This window comes from Ursus arctos, unplaced genomic scaffold, assembly GCF_023065955.2.
Source record: "Ursus arctos isolate Adak ecotype North America unplaced genomic scaffold, UrsArc2.0 scaffold_26, whole genome shotgun sequence".
Lineage (NCBI taxonomy): Eukaryota > Metazoa > Chordata > Mammalia > Carnivora > Ursidae > Ursus > Ursus arctos.
Genome location: NW_026622941.1, coordinates 26,039,625 through 26,058,136, shown reverse-complemented (window position 1 = coordinate 26,058,136; position 18,512 = coordinate 26,039,625). Strand labels below are relative to the sequence as shown.

The 18,512-nt window shown below is 33.5% G+C and overlaps 1 protein-coding gene across 19 annotated transcripts in view; it reads right to left on the bottom strand.

Moving 5' to 3' along the window:
* CCDC91 (coiled-coil domain containing 91) overlaps positions 1 to 18,512 on the bottom strand; it is a 312,578-nt gene that overhangs the window by 239,745 nt on the left and 54,321 nt on the right. For 15 of the 19 annotated variants that reach the window (XM_048216514.1, XM_026502183.3, XM_048216516.1 and 12 more), the window contains 2 exons: positions 2,447 to 2,489; positions 335 to 413 (listed from right to left, as the gene is read on the bottom strand). In XM_048216514.1, coding sequence (XP_048072471.1) covers positions 335 to 413; positions 2,447 to 2,476 — 109 coding nt within the window. In that variant the 5' untranslated portion in view covers positions 2,477 to 2,489. Of the gene's footprint in view, positions 1 to 334; positions 416 to 2,446; positions 2,490 to 18,512 lie in introns of those variants that run through there. The other 4 variants (XM_026502185.4, XM_026502189.4, XM_048216513.2 and 1 more) reach the window with 2 other exon arrangements.

The following is an 18,512-nucleotide window of genomic DNA, read 5'->3' as shown; positions in this document are numbered from 1 at the left end:
AATATAAGAATAAGAAGTCTTTTTAATTAATCAACTGGACAGCCTAAAAATATTATTTGGTACCCCATTTTCCTAAAACTAAGACGAATTAGGAAATGTAAATTATACTTTAATTTTATTTAATGTTCATGATATCATTTTTGGAATCATGCCTCAAGCCACACTGCAGAATTTGTTATGCAATTTATAATGTTATGAAAAAAACCTAAATTAAATCTGGGTCATTCCATTTTTCAGATCAAAGAAGGCCAAGTGCAAAAGTAAAAAGAGGCTTTCAAAGAAAGGGCAAAAGTGTAAATAAGAAAAAATAATTCTAGTTACTGCATAGTAGTACCTGTAGGAAAAGCAGCCCAAGGAATGGCAGGAGACGTAGTTTGGGTTTCACCATTTCCACCATCAAAAATCTCTGCAGCCTAGGGGGAAAAAAGGCAAATTTATTTTCGAAGATCTAAAAAGAAGAAATGCTATTTAAGCAATCAAGCCTTCCAGTCCCACAAGCATATTCTTTGTGATATACCACACATTTTCAAATTCCCTCCAAATACTCAACTGCTTTTCAGTCTTCATAGTTACCACCCTAACCACTACTCACCACCCCCAGTATGCACACTCTGTTATTTTTTAAGTAAAAATCTCCTTTCCCTACTAAAATATATCTCCTGCTAATGAAAATTTTCTTTTGCATATATCTAAATACTCTAAGTATATCTTTTTCATTAATTAACAAAAGACCTAATAGAGATCAATCTAAAGAAATAGGATTCATCTATACATTCTTTAATAATCTACTGTGTGGACTTCCTATCATTCAACACTTAAAAAATTCCTAAAACTGATGTTTTAAATTAGCAAGCCTTCCTATTAAACAGTTATAAAAGTAAGGGACAGTCAATTACTGAATGTTGAGCTTGTGGGTAAGAGTTTTCTCTTTCTTAATTGCCCAGATCACAGCAAAATTATTACTGAGAAGAACCAGAATTTCAATTCGGATTCTGCATTAAGTTGTCAGACAAAAAAAAGTCAGTTGAAGCAATCTGCCACAGAAGCTACGTGACATAGAATATAGTAACTATTATCTATAAATTATGAAAAGTTAACACGGTTTATATAACCAAGGATGGAGACCTTCCTTATTTCTACAACCGGATATAAAAAGAAAGAACCCTAACTACCAATTAAATTAGAATAATTGGTTAACATTGTAAATATGTAATACTGAAAGGAACAGATCCATTGACCATAACATTGAAATATAATTTTACTCTGAGGAAAACTACCCACTCTATTTTTTTCTGATATAATAAATCAAGCATGGTTTAAGTAAAGGAGACTGTACTAAGTTTTGATCTTCAAATAACTGACAACATATAAACAAGAAACTAAGATGATATCTGAAACACCGATTATTCTCAAAATGAAAGGAATTTTCACAAAATTTTAAATGTTAACTTCAGTAACAGAAGATTCAATCACCCAACAAAATGCAAAAAGCATACAAATGTGCTCAACAAAAACCAGTATTAGAAGAAACACACAAAACAGGTATGTCCACATTGACAGATATAAGATCAATGGACAAGAAATGATCCTAATCTAAAAACACTCACACCATTTTTTCATGATATTCAGAATACTGAATATATACTTAATATCTTGTTTCTCCTATTAATGCTATTAATTAAACTCCCTATTTTTAATAAATAATCTCTTTTTTTAACCAAATTCCAAATTAGGTGAAAGTCTTACTAAAAAAAAGAAAAAAAAAAAAATCACAGAGCTCACTTGGTAGTTCCAGCACTTGAGCTCAGGCATCCTGACTCCTAATCCAGAGATTTTCCTGCAAGACTATACTGGCTCCATAAAATAACTGGGTTACAAAATATTTCAATAAAATGAACACACACCGAAAAGGATTAAGGAAAAGACAGTGCTTCTTCAGCTAACAATTTCCACTTACAAAGCATCCAACTTAAACCTGATCTAACAACACAAACATACTAATTAGCTCTATAAGCCACCAAAAGGCTATGTAGTTAATACACTAATCAACTCATTACAGGTGTAAACATAAAAATATGTGACAGATCAGCAATACTCATCCTTCACCTTATAAGTATTTCCTAATAGACATGTATCCCAGCAAAATCATCAGCTGACAATTTTTAAAACTTCTTCTTTAATGCTTCCACTAGCAGCACTTAATTAACTCAATTTAAACCATTCCATGGGCATGACCATACATTCAATAATAATTAGTTTTATCTTTCAAAAGGGATATATTTTCATTTTCCTTGATTTCATTTTTTTATTCCAGTGTTACATTAAAAATGATCAAGAAATGATCATGAATACCAATGAAAATAATACATTTTCAAAATAGTATACCCCGCTATAATCCAACAAAGTTAAAGCAATTACATAAGCAAAGTAAGGTAATTGCACATACCTCAAAACCACCAAAATCATCATCATCCATTCTTCAAGTGCACCTGAAAAATATCAGAAGACATTGAAACAAGCCCACACACACAGTCATTTATGTCAAAACATTTTTCTGACTTAAATGTATATACATTTTTACTTATAAATTAAAACTATTTCATTTGGGTTAAAAAAAAAATCTACTTTTTCTAACTATATGGGTATGCATTTTTTTAATGCAAAAACTGGGGGTTTTTTGGCAAAATTTGCCATTCAGGCAAAATTAGCAAGTTCTGTGACTTTTTCAGCAACCATGTATTTTGCCATTTTGTGTCGAGACGCCAGGAGTGGAAAAATATTCTTTTACATTTTAATTTGCTTTTCCCAAATTGGCGCTAGGGCTCAATTCAATAATGCTTCCTGCTTTTTGCATCTATTCCTCAGTTGTCTGGCAACATCAGCACAAACTCCAGCTAAGAACAGGACTGTGGTGAATTTTTGGAAATCTGTCCCCCACCACAAAGGTTCTTCCCTCGGTTTCATGGCCGAGGTTGATTTAGATTTTCAAAATTGATCAGCATTTTTGAGCTGTGGCCACAACTTCTGGAGCATTTTGATATGTGTATTTTTAGCTGAAACTGCTTTGCACTTTTGGAAAAATGTGGAGCAAGTTACTAGGCTGATCAAGATAAATCAAGTCATGTATTCGTGGGAGACCAGGGAAGAGAAAAACACAAGTGAATATCCTGAATTCCTCTCTTTACAGTTTAACTATGTAAGAAAGACAAGCAGGAAGATAATACATGCTTTATTTTGTCCTTAATGTGTATCATAAAAATGGAAGCAGATAACCATGAGTACTGGGGTTTTTAAAAAGAAGAAAAAGAAAGAGCTTTTATCTAACAAACCATTAAAAAAACCCAAAAAAAACCTGGAAAAGCAAAATAAGTAATAGATGGTATACATTTAAATAAAAAAATAAATTCACAATAAACTGTGAAACAGTAGCCGCAAGTAATACTCTGGTCAATAATAACTGGTTTCCTGTTTTATCTTTCAAAAGTGAATGTATCCAAATTATTAATTATAGTTTCCTTGACTCACTAATACAAGATGGACTTAGTTACAGGAAAACAACCTTCTCCAACTTCTAAAAAAACAGCTAAACAAATTAAACCATGTTAAGCAATAATTCTAAAAGCACTTTCTAAGGCACTCTGCCTTGAGTGATGAAGCAGTAGTCATCTATAGCCAGGGCTTGCCTTGTCAATGAAATTAATATTAATGTCTTCAAAAATAAAACTCGAAAACTAGTTAAAGAAAAATAAACAGTGAAAAACAATCTCAAAGATTGTTTTAATAGACAAAGAAAATTTATTTTCACAGAAACTCAAGTAGGTAATGGCACTAAAAGAAATATATGGAGGCGAAGTACATTATAAAAAGGAAGGACATTAAATTAACCAAAATGAGATACCACTGTTGTCACCATTACCTACAATTTAAGTTTGATAAAAAAATTTTAAAAGATGTATTTCTCAAAAAAATCAAAGCTAAGTAAGTCATCCACATACAACAGTTAAAAAATATAAACCAGACTTTCAGAAACTTTTGATGGTGGTTAGTTTGAAATGGTATTCACATTAATTCTGTGTTGCAAGCAAATAGAAATCTGTATGTGATTATATTTTTCATGAAGAAATTATGAAATAAGAGTGATATGGATACTGAGAATTAACCAAGTCAAACTATAAACACTAAATTTGGGTTTTCCACATGTATTCCACGAATCTCAGGAGACAATTAAAAAATATTTTTAGCATCTACAACGCTGTATCCAAATAATACAGTTTCAAAAGAACAGAATATCTAGAGTAATGCTTCTATGTGTTTTTGTAAATCACATCCCAATAAATTATTTGTAAGGTGCCAGAAAACTTGAAAACAAAAACAAATAGCCATATTTAACAATCATCTCAGCTTGTTTGCCTGTGGTAATAAACCAAATACCATCACTTTCCTAAGTACTGATTTAACTCTACAAAAGAATATACCAATGATCACTGATGTTCTCCATATCCCAGCAACCTTTAAGTATTAAAATGAAGATGACAGTTTTCCTCTACTTTATTTTCAAAGAAATACTAAAACATTTTAAAAGATAAATGTGTCTTGAATTTCTTAAAATACAATAATTGGAGAAATATTATTTTAAAGCATTAACATTTTTCCAAATATTTTAGTTTCAAATCCTGCAATAGTTTTGTTTTCTTCCAAACATTGCAAAGAGCAGGAGAAAGTAAAATTAACATCATTGATTTGTACAAATCAACTTTACTAAATACAAAAACTAAAAATTAGTTTTTAAAAGGAAATATTACAGGTGTGGTCTCTTATATTGATTTAGCTACTCCAGCACATTTAATTTATAATTTTTAGACTATTTCTAGGACTTAACATTATACCCCATTAAACTACAAATATAATACAGCAACACCAAATATATCTGTCATGTAAGTTATACAGTCATGAGCCTGGCTAAAAGATTAGCAGATCATATAGTTCATTCTTTGTGTCATGGCAGGAGGAAAGATGTATGATTGCTATGATTAGGTATCTACATTGAAAGATTTCACAATATCTAGTTTAACAACCCTCAGACTTCTTTATATCTGAATTTGATCTCTTTTGTTGCACTGTTGTATTAATTCCCTCCTTTATTATCCTCGGTATTTAATATATTGCTGATATTTTATAAGAAAAACATATATACAACACTTAATGTAACAAATTTTTATTAAGCATCTCTGTAGAAGAGAACATCTAAGATCCTCAAAGAGTTATGGTCTGAGAGGCAGGAGAGGCAGAGCGTAAGAAAACCATGCAAAAAAACAGCCTTAAGAAAGAAGAAAAAATGTCCAAGGTGGGAGGAAAGATTTTCATATGGTGATGTATCTAGTTGGTGCATCATGAAATGCTTCAGGTGGGAGATATTTGAGATCCATTTCAACAGATCTAACAAAGAATTTTAAATGGCACATTAAGAACATGAATCTTATTGAAGTCTTTTCCATGAAGGTCTTTTCCTAAAAGATAGCAAAGATTTGTTTTGATTGTTTGTTTCTGCATAAACACAGGGTCAAAGAGAATGTGAAAATGAGAAAACCGCAAAAAAATCTGAAAGCAAATATAAGGAAGATGAATCTAAAACTACCACTGAGAAAAATAAGAATTAATCACATTTACATCAAAGAATCTACAAAAGGCTCAGGAACACATGGCAATGAAAGTTGGGTAAAGGTGAGACTCAAAATAAGAGTGGCAGATGTATCCCAAGATCCCCTTCCAGAATCTGCACAACAGAACAACTCACAGTTCTTCATCACAGAAGAAGACTGAAGGTTTATTCCCTAGACAGGATAAAGTCAAGGGTCTCCATATTAGAAGACACTGAAACTGCCGGACTGAGTTATATTAAATATTAAGATCCATTCTCCCAATCCTCCTTGATCACTTGGCAACCAAACTGCCAGCAGCTAGGTTTTAGTCTCTAGTCATCATCTTAGAAGATTCTTCTCTGGGGCACCTGGGTGGCTCAGTCAGTTAAGTGACTTGCCCTTGATTTCAGCTCAGGTCATGATCTCAGTGTCTTGGGATTGAGCCCTGTGTCAGACTCCGTACTCAGTGGGCAGTCTGCTTCAGGATTCTCTCTCTCCCTCTGCCCCTCCCCACACTTGCTCTCTCTCTCTGTCTCTAAAATAGATAAATAAATATTTAAAAAATAAAATAAGATTCTTCTCTGTGAATCTAATCAACCCATGAGAAAGGACCTCATGACAGACTCCACTAAAAAAACAAAACGAAACAAGACAAACAAGAAAAACAGTTCACTCAGGTAACACTATTTTGACAAACCCTACCTACATGCACAGAATTTCCAATTTGCTCCTGATTTCAATAAAAGGATTAATAGTATAAAGGCTAAAAGAAAAGACTATCAAGTCAGGTTGCCTTGATTCAAATTCTAGTTCTGCCACTTAACTATGTTACATTGGGCAGGTTACTTAACACTATGTACCTCAGTTTCCTTATCTGTCACATAGTGATACTAATACTACTACTACTAATAATATTGGTAACTAGCTCCCAAAATCCTTATGAAGATTAAATAAATTAAAATAGATGAAGCACTTACAACAGTGTCTGTCACATTCTAAGTATTATATAAGGGTTCGTACTCTATTCGTAGTGCTTCACTCTTACATATGACCAGATGGCAAGGACAATAAAAGACATGAAGAAAGTATCTAATATAAAAAACGAGAGACCAAGCCAAAAACAAACAAACAAACAAACAAACAAAAAAAAAACGAAAGAAAGGAAGGAAGAAAAAAGATGGAAGAAATAGAGACTACATAAGAAAATTTTCAAAAAAATAAAAACTTTAACTAGTACTTTCAGAGAGTTAATAATAGAAGATAGTACATCCATGAAATAAGAACAGGAAGCCTGAATTTTGGGGGGGGAAGAAATGAGAGAGGGGTGTGCACCAAGACTAAGGTCTTGAAAATAAAAATGATTACAGAAATGAAAACTTGCAGGGTGGATAATAAAGCTGAGGAAATTTCTTTTAAAAAGAAGAGTATAAAAGAAAAGAAAACAGAAACAGTAAAAACATAAAAAAATTAAAAGATCCAGTCCAGAATATGCAATATCTAATTATTAGGAATTCTAGAAAAACAAAACAGAAAACAAAAGGGAAGAAATCATCAACAAAATAATTCAAGAAAATTTTCTAAACCTAAAGGATATGATTTCCAGATTTAATCCAAGAAAAGAGAAGAACAAACCCACACTAAAGCACAGTAGAGACAAGAAGAAGATCCTACAAGCCCTCAGAGAGATAAAATAGGTTTCATACAAAAGATAAAAAATACAATTACATTAGGCTTCACAACAGCATCCCTGGAAGGTGAAAAACAATGGAACAATGCTTTTAAAATTATGAGGGAAAATGATTAACACACAGAATTCTAAAATCAGCCAAACCAACAAATAACTAATTTGTGGGAAGACTAAAGTCATACTCATACTGCAAAGTCTCAAAAAGAATTATTTCCCATTCTTTTTTAAAAAGCTATCAAGGAGTGCCTGGGTAGCAAAGTCAGTTAAGCATCGAACTCTTGGTTTTGGCTCAGGTCATGATCTCAGGTTCATGAGATCAAGTCCCCCATGGGGCTCTGAACTCAGCACAGAGTCTGCTTATGTTTCTCTCTCCCTCTCCCTCTGCCCTTTCCCCCAATGTGTGCACACACGCTGTCTGTCTCTGTCTCAACTAAATAAATCTAAAAAAAAAAAAAAAAAAAAAAAAAACGAAAAACCAAAAAACCAAGTAGACCAAGGGAATAAGACACAAGGAAGAAATGGGATTAGAAAATAAATGCTCTAACTAGAGTGAAAAGCAAAGGGAATTCCCCCAGAATAATGGTAAAGTGAGTTCCCAAGCTGTCTACATAGCAAGAATAAGGGGCAACTCACCTAAATTTGCACATATCAGAAAGCTCCTGGGAAAAGTATTCAAGCAAATCAAATTAATAGGCTGTCTCATGTGTTTTATTACCATACATGAGAGTAATGTGTTAAAAAAATGGGGGGAAATTCAGAGTTGAATTAGTGATTAAAACATTAACCAAATGAAAAACAGAGAGAACATGGTATGTTAGGAAAAGTAAAACATTATTACAGTACTATATTTTTTAGCTGTGAATACTATTTACATAGCAATAATAACAAATAACAACTGGCACCAAAATTATAATAAAACCATATTGGAAAGTTAAGAGAAAGAAGAAGTATGTGGTATGGGTGGTAGAGGGGTGCTGAAAGACAGCTAAACCTTCATCTTCCATATTGGAAAGCTGAGGGGTATGAAACTGAAAAATCAAGAAGCAGCAATAACAAACATGTCTAGGGATGCACTCTTCTTTACATCCCTCCAAGGGAAAAATACTAGTGAGAGCAGGACATCCATCAAACCAATGGGTGAGATTAATGTATGGAAGTCAGCATGCATACACAGTACAAATTCTTTCAGTTCCTCACTGGGAACCGCATGCCCATAAACATATTATTCCTCTAATGCAACTCCCAAGAGAGAAGCTCATCAGAGAAAAACTTCATTTTCTTAGCACGAAGACATGTTTTTTAGCCTGTGACTGGATGAATAAATTTAATTCAGAAGAGAACTTGTGGGAGACCTCATTTCCACCTCAGTCCAAACCACATTTACACTAAACTTCTAACAATAAAAGCACTTTTCTGATTCCTATTACTTGGTTCTATTTCTCAATTGATTCAAATCTGGAGTGGTACAAAGCAACTGATAATGGCTCCCAAGAACCACCAACAATACCCAATTACCTGACTTCTGCTGAGAACTTAAGAGAATTCACTATAAAATTATGTTTCCCATCTTCAACAGGATTTCACAGTGCTGCCTATCACACCAATTTCTTCTCATTAAGCCACTTTCTCTAATTCTCCAGCAACTATTTCAAAGATTCTCAATGCTCCTCAAATTACCAACCTTCCCATTCCTTCCTGTAACCAAAGTACATAACCAAGCCTCCTGCTAAAACAGAAGGCATTTTAAGGAAAGTCCCTTAACATCTTTCCACCAAAACTATAGTTACCAGCATCTGTACCAAACTATTCCAGTTTATTCCTCTCACACAGAAAGAGGAATCCCTCTACTTTCTTGAAGTTAATTCCTTCATCTGTGTTCTCAGGCTTGGCTCTCTCAATTGTACTTTCCCTTAAATATTTAACTTCCTCCTCTTATTTGACTCCTCCTAAAACACTGAAACATGCTCCAGGTCCTACATCTTTAAAAATGAAACAAAACAAAAACAAAAGCAAAACCATCCTCAACTACACATTCTTCTCCAACCACAGCCCCCTCCTTTTCACAGCTCAACTTCATAAATGCTCTATTCTTACAGCCCACGCCTGTAACCAATTACCTCCTTTTCACAAAATGCAAAAAGACACTTTCAATTCCTTGTCTTATTTGAACACTAACACCATCTGACCAGTCTTTCTTTCTCAAAACACTCTCATCCCTTACAAGATAACCATACTTCTTTTCCCTCTTTCTTCCTATTTCTCTGGCTGCTTTTTCTTAATCTCCCTTGCAGGTTTCTCTACCTATCCTTTAAATGATGGTGTTCCTAATTAAGCACTCCAACCTACCTCTTCTTTTTATCTCAATTCAAATACACCCCCTGGACTACCTCATTCACTCTTCTGGACTCACAAATATAAGCTAAGAAAGCTCTAGTTAAGATCCATCTCCTGAACTCCAGACCCACATAAACAACAGACAATTTTTTCCAATCTAAGAGGCACCTCAAATTTAATACAAGCAAAACTGAACTCAAGATCTCTCCCATCAAAGTCAAGTTACTTTTCCTCCAAAATACCTTTACTCAGTGATTAGTACTACTATCTACAAAACATCTGGCCAAGACAAAATCCTGGAATCATCTCTGCCTCCTTCTCTCACTTCATACATCCAATCACCAAATCCTAGGTCTTAAATACCTCTAGAATCCATCCACCCAATCCCCAATACCTTCACTCTAGTTAAAACCACAATAGTATTTCATCTGATTTATACCATCAGCCTTCAAAATAGTTCTGTTTTCAGTATACTCCTTTTCTACTCCATTCTCCACTCTGCTACCCAAACGATCCTTTTAAATACTCACCTATTAAAATCCTTCAGTGACTCCTCATCACTTTACAGATGAAGTCAAAATTCTTAGCATGAATTAATGAACTTCTGTAACCTAGTTTCTGCTACCATCCTCAATTCTAACACATCCATATCCTGCAATTATATAAGAGTGTATATTTGAACCATGTGACTCTTCACCACACCTCTTTCGACTTCAGTGTCCTCATATGTGAAATGAACAGAATGATTAGATGACTTCTAAGATATTGCATCGTAAGATCCTCTAAAAATATTATTCTATGACTAAAATCAAACTCCTTTCTTCTTCATATAGAAATTTCTAAATTTCTATTCTGAATCTGTCATTTTCAGTCATTAATATTATCATTCTTTAATCCCTCTAGAATGCATAAACTAGGTGTCACCTTATATTTTTTGCTTTATACCATAGCCAAGTATGTCATTCAATCCTATTTTATTTTCCCCACTCTTCCTTTCCTTTCTCCTCTGGTGATCATCCTTCTGATTCAGATATCTATCACTATTTCTTGAAAATTACGAAAACTTACTCGTCATCCTGCTCCCCAATCCATTTATCATACTGGACAACTTGTTCTAAAACAATTGCGTTTTAAGCTCTAAGACTATCATCATGTTAGTCTCAACTTCAAAGCTTTCAAAACAAGAATGAAAAATCCATGCCTCTATGAGACATTAACTTTTGGAGCCTATCATATATAAGCAAAGTAAGCATAAAGACAAAGTTGTGAATTACATTGGCATTGATCATTAAAAATAAGTCCTATAAAAAGCCTACAATTACATCACAATATTAAGGCATAAAAGGGCATACTGTTCAACAAAATACAGAAAAAAAAACATTATACAACAGCATAGTAAAAAGTGTTGACATTATCAAGTGCAGAAGATCAAAATTTAATATTCTTTCCAATAAGAAAGTATTTCATTTTTCATGGTTTTATATGCTCTCATTTATATTTTTTTCTGTTTACTGTGAAGTCTCATTTATCCGGATAGATATATCTAATAATCACATCTACCTGGAATATGTTATTCTGATACAATAACCACAAAACTATTTTGGATAGACAATAGTGAATTTATAAACTTAGTGTCTGTGTTCAAATATCTTATTCAGAAATAGCTTTAAACCCTTGTTAAAAATTGTTTACTTTTGTATTAGACCTAACTAGAGGCCCCCAGTATCTCACTGACTTCATCTATACTCTGTTCTGGCCTCCCTGTCATACCCCTGCCTCAAGACATCTGGTTTATTATTATTATTATTATTATTATTATTATTATTATTATTATTATTATTTGTTTTGTTTCTAATAAAATCAGCTTATGGAAACCCACCACCAAGCACAAAACTAAAGATCCTAATAATAAATTACATGCAACCCCTCCCTAGGACACAATCCTCAATTCATTTTTTATCATTCTCTCGCTTTCAAAAATAAAGTTTCATCTTATCTATATCTACTAACAAAAAGCATACTATTTTGGGGCGCCTGGGTGGCTCAGTAGTTAAGCGTCTGCCTTTGGCTCAGGGCATGATCCTGGAGTTCTGGGATCGAGCCCTACATCAGGCTCTTTTGCTGGGAGCCTGCTTCTTCCTCTCCCACTTCCCCTGCTTGTGTTCCCTCTCTCACTGGCTGTCTCTCTGTCAAATGAATAAATAAAATCTTTAAAAAAAAAAAAAAAGCATACTATTTTTATTTTAGCTATTTTTAAGCAGTGTCCCATGACATATAAATTTGGGAGACTTTAGCTTTTCACATATTATGGCATTAATATTATTTCAGCTACCATTCATTTTTTTACTACATAATATACCACAGTTTATTCAGTCACTTTCCTGTCGGTAGACACTTGAGTGTCTATTTTGTTATTGAGAGCAGAGCTGCTACGAACATTCTCCAACACATCTACTTTTGTATATATACAGTATTTCTCTTGGGTATATGCCTACAAGTAAAATCACTGGGTTATAAAGTTTGTCTATATTTAGCTTCACGGGATAATGAAAAACTATTTTCCAAATGGTTGCAGAAATTGTAGTTGTCGAAGCAACGTATAAAAGTACTGTGACTCCTCATCCAACACTTGGTTTTAAATGGTGTCTCACTGTGTACCTAATTTGATCTCCCCAATTATTAATGAAGTTGAAATCTCTTCAAATGATTATTAATCATATATAATTTGTGAAATACCTATTTATAACTTTTTTTAGTTTTGTGCCTTTTGATTTATACAATTTTAAAAATATTCTTGATATTAATCAAGCTTTGTATATTGCAAATATCCTCTATTTTATAAATTATTTCTTCATATCCTTTAAGGTAACTTTTGATGACCAAATATCTTAGTATGTTAACTGTATTAATCTATTCTATTATAACTTAGAAAATTTTAGTCTTATTTTTTAAATCCTTTCCTATCCCTAGGCCTGTATTTTCTACAAGGTTAATATTTTTTTTTTTGACACTTAAGTACTTAACCAATCTGCAATTTTTTTTTTTAAGATTTTATTTATTTATTCGACAGAGATAGAGACAGCCAGCGAGAGAGGGAACACAAGCAGGGGGAGTGGGAGAGGAAGAAGCAGGCTCATAGCAGAGGAGCCTGATGTGGGGCTCGATCCCATAGCGCCAGGATCACGCCCTCAGCCGAAGGCAGACGCTTAACCGCTGTGCCACCCAGGCGCCCCAACCAATCTGCAATTTTAACTTTTGTATATGGTAGGTATAGAGATCCAATTTTTCTTCTGCCAATTTCATTTATTAAATAGTAACTTCTTTCCTCACTAATCTGATATGCCATCTTTATTTACCAAAGCTCCTTAACCAGTGTGGACTGGTTTCTGGCTGTAGAATTGTTTCAGTAGACATGAAGTCTTTATGATATTGACCATTTTGCCCATAAACATGGTATATCTTATGACTCAAATATACAATGAGTAAGTCTTTTTTAAAATGCCTATTAATAGAGTATTACAATTTTCCCTAAAGAAGTCTTATATATCTCCTACTATGTTTATTCCTAGGTTATGATAGCCTACGATACCATTTAATGTCTTCTTTTAAAGTATGTTTCCTAGTTGTTTGTCACTATTATATAACAATGCAATTAACTTCTGTATATTAGTCTATCTATATATGGCTATTCATCTTTGCCAAACTCTTCTATATAATAATTTACCTATATTCTTTTGATTTTATATGTAAATAATCATATTGCCTCCAAATAATACTTTTATTTTTTTTATTTCCAGTTGTAATACCTCTAATTTCTTTTTCTTGTCTTAAAGCATTGGCTATGTCCTCCAATACAGTGCTAAGTACAAGAGGCAATATAGTGATTATATCTTCCAAAGATAGTAACAAAAATATCTCCCAACTCACATATTCTTCTAAGAATGTAAATGCTGATATCTTCCCAATGATTTGCAGAGTCTCTGTCCTCTTCCCTTGAATCTATGTAGATCATTATATAACTTTCACAACCAATACACCACACTAGAACTAACATTGTATAACTTCCCCATATAGGTGATAAAAATGCACTGCATTTCTGCCTTCTGCTCTAGTACTGCTTGCGCTTAGAACCCAGCCGCCATGATATGAAAAAGGCCAAACCACACCATTTGGAGAGACCACATAGAGAAGCCACATATAAATTTTCCAACTGATTGCCTAATTTAGTTCCCAGACTACCAACTGAAATCAACTCACTAGATAAAGGAACATACTTCCAGATGATTCTACCCCTCACCATCAAGTCTAGTGTTCAAGTCATACTACTGATTATTATAAAGGGTGGTAGTAACAAACCTTATTCTGCACTGTCCAAGTTTCTCTCAGAATCCATTAGTTGTTTTGTCACTAAATTTGAACTGATTTCTTATATAGCAATAATAACTAGAATGGGTGGTAACAGCCATGCCTATATTATTCCTGTTTTTAAAAGAAATGTTTTCAATATTTCCCCATTTTAAAAGATATCCGCTGATGACTGTTTTTCTTGATTGTCCCAACAGATTAAAGAATTTCCCTCTTTTCCTAATTACTAAGCATTCTTACCATGAATTTATATTATTAAATGCTTTTTTGTATCTATTGAAATTAACATGATTTTTCTCTTTTAATCTATTAATGTCATCATTTGCATTTATGGATCATGTAATAGTAAAACATTCTTGTACACCTGAAATAAACCCAATGCATTAATAGTGTATCCCTTCTTTCATAAAGTTGGTTTCAATGTATCATTACCTTATTTGAGATTTCTACATCAACATTCATGAAGGACATATATCTGTAATTTTCATTTCTTGTAATGTCTTCATCTGTTTTAGATATCAGGGTTATGTGGGGCTTTCAGAACTAGCTGGTGCAACACCCCTCCTTTTTTATTAATTAAAAGAGATTGCAACAGATTGGAATAATCTATTTCTTAAAATTTTGGTAGAAACTTGCTTAGCAAACATCTGGGCTGTTGCTTTCTTTGTGGGAAGATTCAATTTCTTATAATTATAGGATGATTCAGACTTTTAATTTCTCCCTCAATTTTTGTAAGTAATATTTTTCTAGAAATGTGACTATTCTAAGTTTAAAAAAAAATAGTTGGCATATAGTTGCTAACAGTATTGTCATTATCGTTTTTTATTGTGGTAAACATAAAATTTATTATCTTAACCATTTTTAAGTGTACAGTTCAGTGGTATTGAGTACATTCATCCTGTTGTACAATCACCAACATCCATTTCCAGAAGTCTTTTCATCTCACAAAACCAAAACTCTGAACCGTTAAACAATAAATTCCCATTCCCCTCCCATCCAGTCCCTGATAACCATTCCTCTACTTTCTGTCTCTATGATTTTGACTCCTCTAAGTATTTCACATAAATGGAATAATACAGTATTTGCCTTTTTATGATGGCTTATTTCACATAGCATCATGTACTCAAAGTTCTTCCATGTTGTTGCACATGTCAGAAATTCCTTCCCTTTTTTTGAAAGGGGAGGGAGAGCATGCAGGGGGAGGCGGGGGAAGGGCAGAGGGAGAGGGAGAGAAAGAATCTTAAGCGAACTCCACATCCAGCGTGGAGCATGATGCAGAACTGTATCTCACAACCCTGAGATCACGACCTGAGCCAAAATCAAGACTCAGACGTTTAACCAACTGAACCATCCAGACACTCCGATATCACTTCCTTTTTAAGGCTGAATAATAGTCTATTGAATACCACATTTTGCTTATCCATTCATCTTTCCATAGACATTTAGATTGTTTCCATGTTTTGGTTATCATGAAAAATACTGTTATTCACACTGGTATACAAATATCTCTTCAAGAACCTGCTTTTCTTTCTTTTGGGTATATCCCGCAAAGTGGGATTGCTGGATCACATGGCAATTCTAGTTTTACTTTTGAGGAACTACTATACTGTTTTACACAACAGCTGTGCCATTTTGTATTCCCAGTAATAGCACACAAGGGTTCCGATTTCTCTACATCTCCATCAGTACTATTTTTTTTTCAATAATAGACATCCTATTGAATATGAGGTAGTACCTCATAGTTTTGATTTTCATTTCCCCAATAATTAATGATGTTGACCTTCTTTTCATATGCTCATTTGTGTATCTTTGAAAAAATTTTTATTCAAGTCCTTTGCCCATTTTTTAATATGGTGGTTTGTTTTCAGTTGTTGAATTTTAGGAGCTCTGTATATATTCTGGATTTTAATCCTTTATTTGCAAATATTTCCTCCCATTCTGTTGGTTATCTTTTTACTCTGTTGATAGTTTATATCTTTGATGCACAAACTTTTAAAAATTTTCATCAAGCCTAATTTGTCTATTTTTTTCTTTTGTTGCTTGTGACTTTAGCGTGACATCCAAGATACCATTGTTAAATCCAATGTCAAAGTTTTGCTCTATGTTTTCTTTTAAAAGTTTTATAGTTTTAGATCTTACACTAGGTCACAGATCCATTATGAATTAATTTTGTATACACTATTAAAAGAATCCAACTTCACTCTGTTGCATGTGGATATCTACTTTTCCCAGTGCCAACTGTTGAAAATACTATCTTTAGCTCATCCAATGGCCTTGGCACACCTACCAAAAATCACTTCACCTTATATGAGAGGGTTTATTTCTGGGCTCTCTCTTCTAGTCCGTGGATCTATACATCTGTCTTTATGCCAGTACTACACTGTTTTGATTGCATAGTAGTAAGTTTTAAAATTAGAAAATGTTAGTCATCCAGCTTTGTTTTGGTGTTTGTTTTTTTTTTTTTTTTCAGGTCCATTTTGGTTGGCTATTCGGTGTCCCTTGAGATTCCATATAAATTTTAGGATGTGTTTTTATACTTCTGCAAAAAGCATCATTGGGATTTTGATAGGAATTGCATTTAATCTATAGATCACTTAGGGTTAGTATTGAAATCTTAACAATCTTAAGTCTTCCAATCCATGAACATGGGATGTCTTTCCATTTATTTATGTAGTCTTTCTTTCAGAAATGTTTTATATTTTCATTGTACAAGTCTTTCACCTCCTTAACTTCTGAGTATCTTATTCATTTTGATGCTACTATAAATGGAATTGTTTTCTTAATTCCCTTTTCAGATTGCTCATTGTTATTGTATAGAAAGCAACTTGTTTTGGGTGTTGATTTTGTATCCAGCTACTTAGCTGAATTCCTTTATTAGTTTCAACAGGTATGTGTGTGTGTGTGTGTGTGTGTGTGTGTGTGTGTGTGTGTGTGTGTGTAATTTCAGGGTTTTCTAAGTATCATTACCATCAGTGAACAAAGACAATTTTACTTCTTCATTTCTGATTTAGATGGCTTTTATTTCTCATTATCTTTTTAATCTCTGATTTAACTGTGGTTATGTGTCTTTTTAATTCTATGTATACTAAGTTGTATTTATGTCCACAAAATGTACTATTTAGATCTATATCCTTGATGGTTTTTCTTTTGTTTTGTTTTGATTCACCTACCAATAATCCCAGATGAGTTAAAATTTCTCACTATTATAGTAGAGATACCACTTTCTCCTTACATTTCTATCCATTTTTTTACTGTATATCTGATGCTATACATTCTTTATGAATTTAACCTTTTATCATTATAAAATGATCAAGTCCTAATATGATTTTTAAGTTGATTTTGAATATTAATATAGGTAGCCAGTTGGGGTGTTTTTTTTTTTTTTTAATGCTTTAAGACTTTGCATAACTAGCCTTTCTACTTAGAATACTCTTTCCTCAGGTAGATGCTTGATTTTCTTACCTCCACCAAGTGTTGGTTCAAAAATCATTTCCACTGTAACTACCCAATTTTAAATAAAACCTTCCCTTCAGCATTTCTAATTCCTCCTTCTCTTCACAACACTTACTATTTAATATACTTTGCTTATCTATTTCTTGAATTTATGACTATTGTTTGTCTCCCCAACACACACTAAATATAACCTCCACAAGGACAAGGACTGTTATCAGTTTGGTCACCAATGTATCTCCAGCACCTAGAAGGGATTGGCACAGAGGTCGTACTCAATGTATTTTTGTTGAATGAATAAGACTCTCAACCTCAAAGATTATCAGGGAAATACACATTTTAAAACAATGAAATGCTACTGCTACTTTATACCCACTGAACACACAAAAAAATTAAAAGTAGATAATAACAATCCAAATATCCATCATGAAGACCTCCACTAGGTATCCAAAAGAAAGACATGGTAAAAGTCCCACGTGCATATGAAAAGAATGTATATTCTGAAACTATTCAGTATAGCAGTCTACAAACGTCACCTAGGTCACATTGATTGAAAGTGTTCGGGGCACCTGGGGGACTCACTCGTTAAGCATTGGACTCTTGGTTCAGCTCAGGTCATGATCTCAGGGTCGTGAGATCAAGCCTAGTGTAGGGCTCCGAGTTGGGCATGGAGCCTGCTTAAGATTCTCTCTCTCCCTTCCCTCTGGCCCCCCCTTCAAAAATGCTAGTCACCACCGTGAATATGTCTTTTTGTCCTACAAAGTTACTTTTTCCTTCATGTATTTTGAAGCTCTGTTATTAGGCGCATACATATTTAAGATTTAAGATTTAAAGGAAACCCTAGAGCAGAGTCCTGAAGTTACTTCTCTGCAACTCCCTCTCCAATACCCTGCCTGCAAATTCCAACTGCCTCATGATTCCCCAAACTCTAATCTCTGTGTCCTCTACCCATCAAAATCACAGTTTCCTAGCTGGTCTCTACTTCCTTAGGTCAGGGAAAGTGTACTCAAGTAGAAAGCTGGGGAGAATATGAAGTT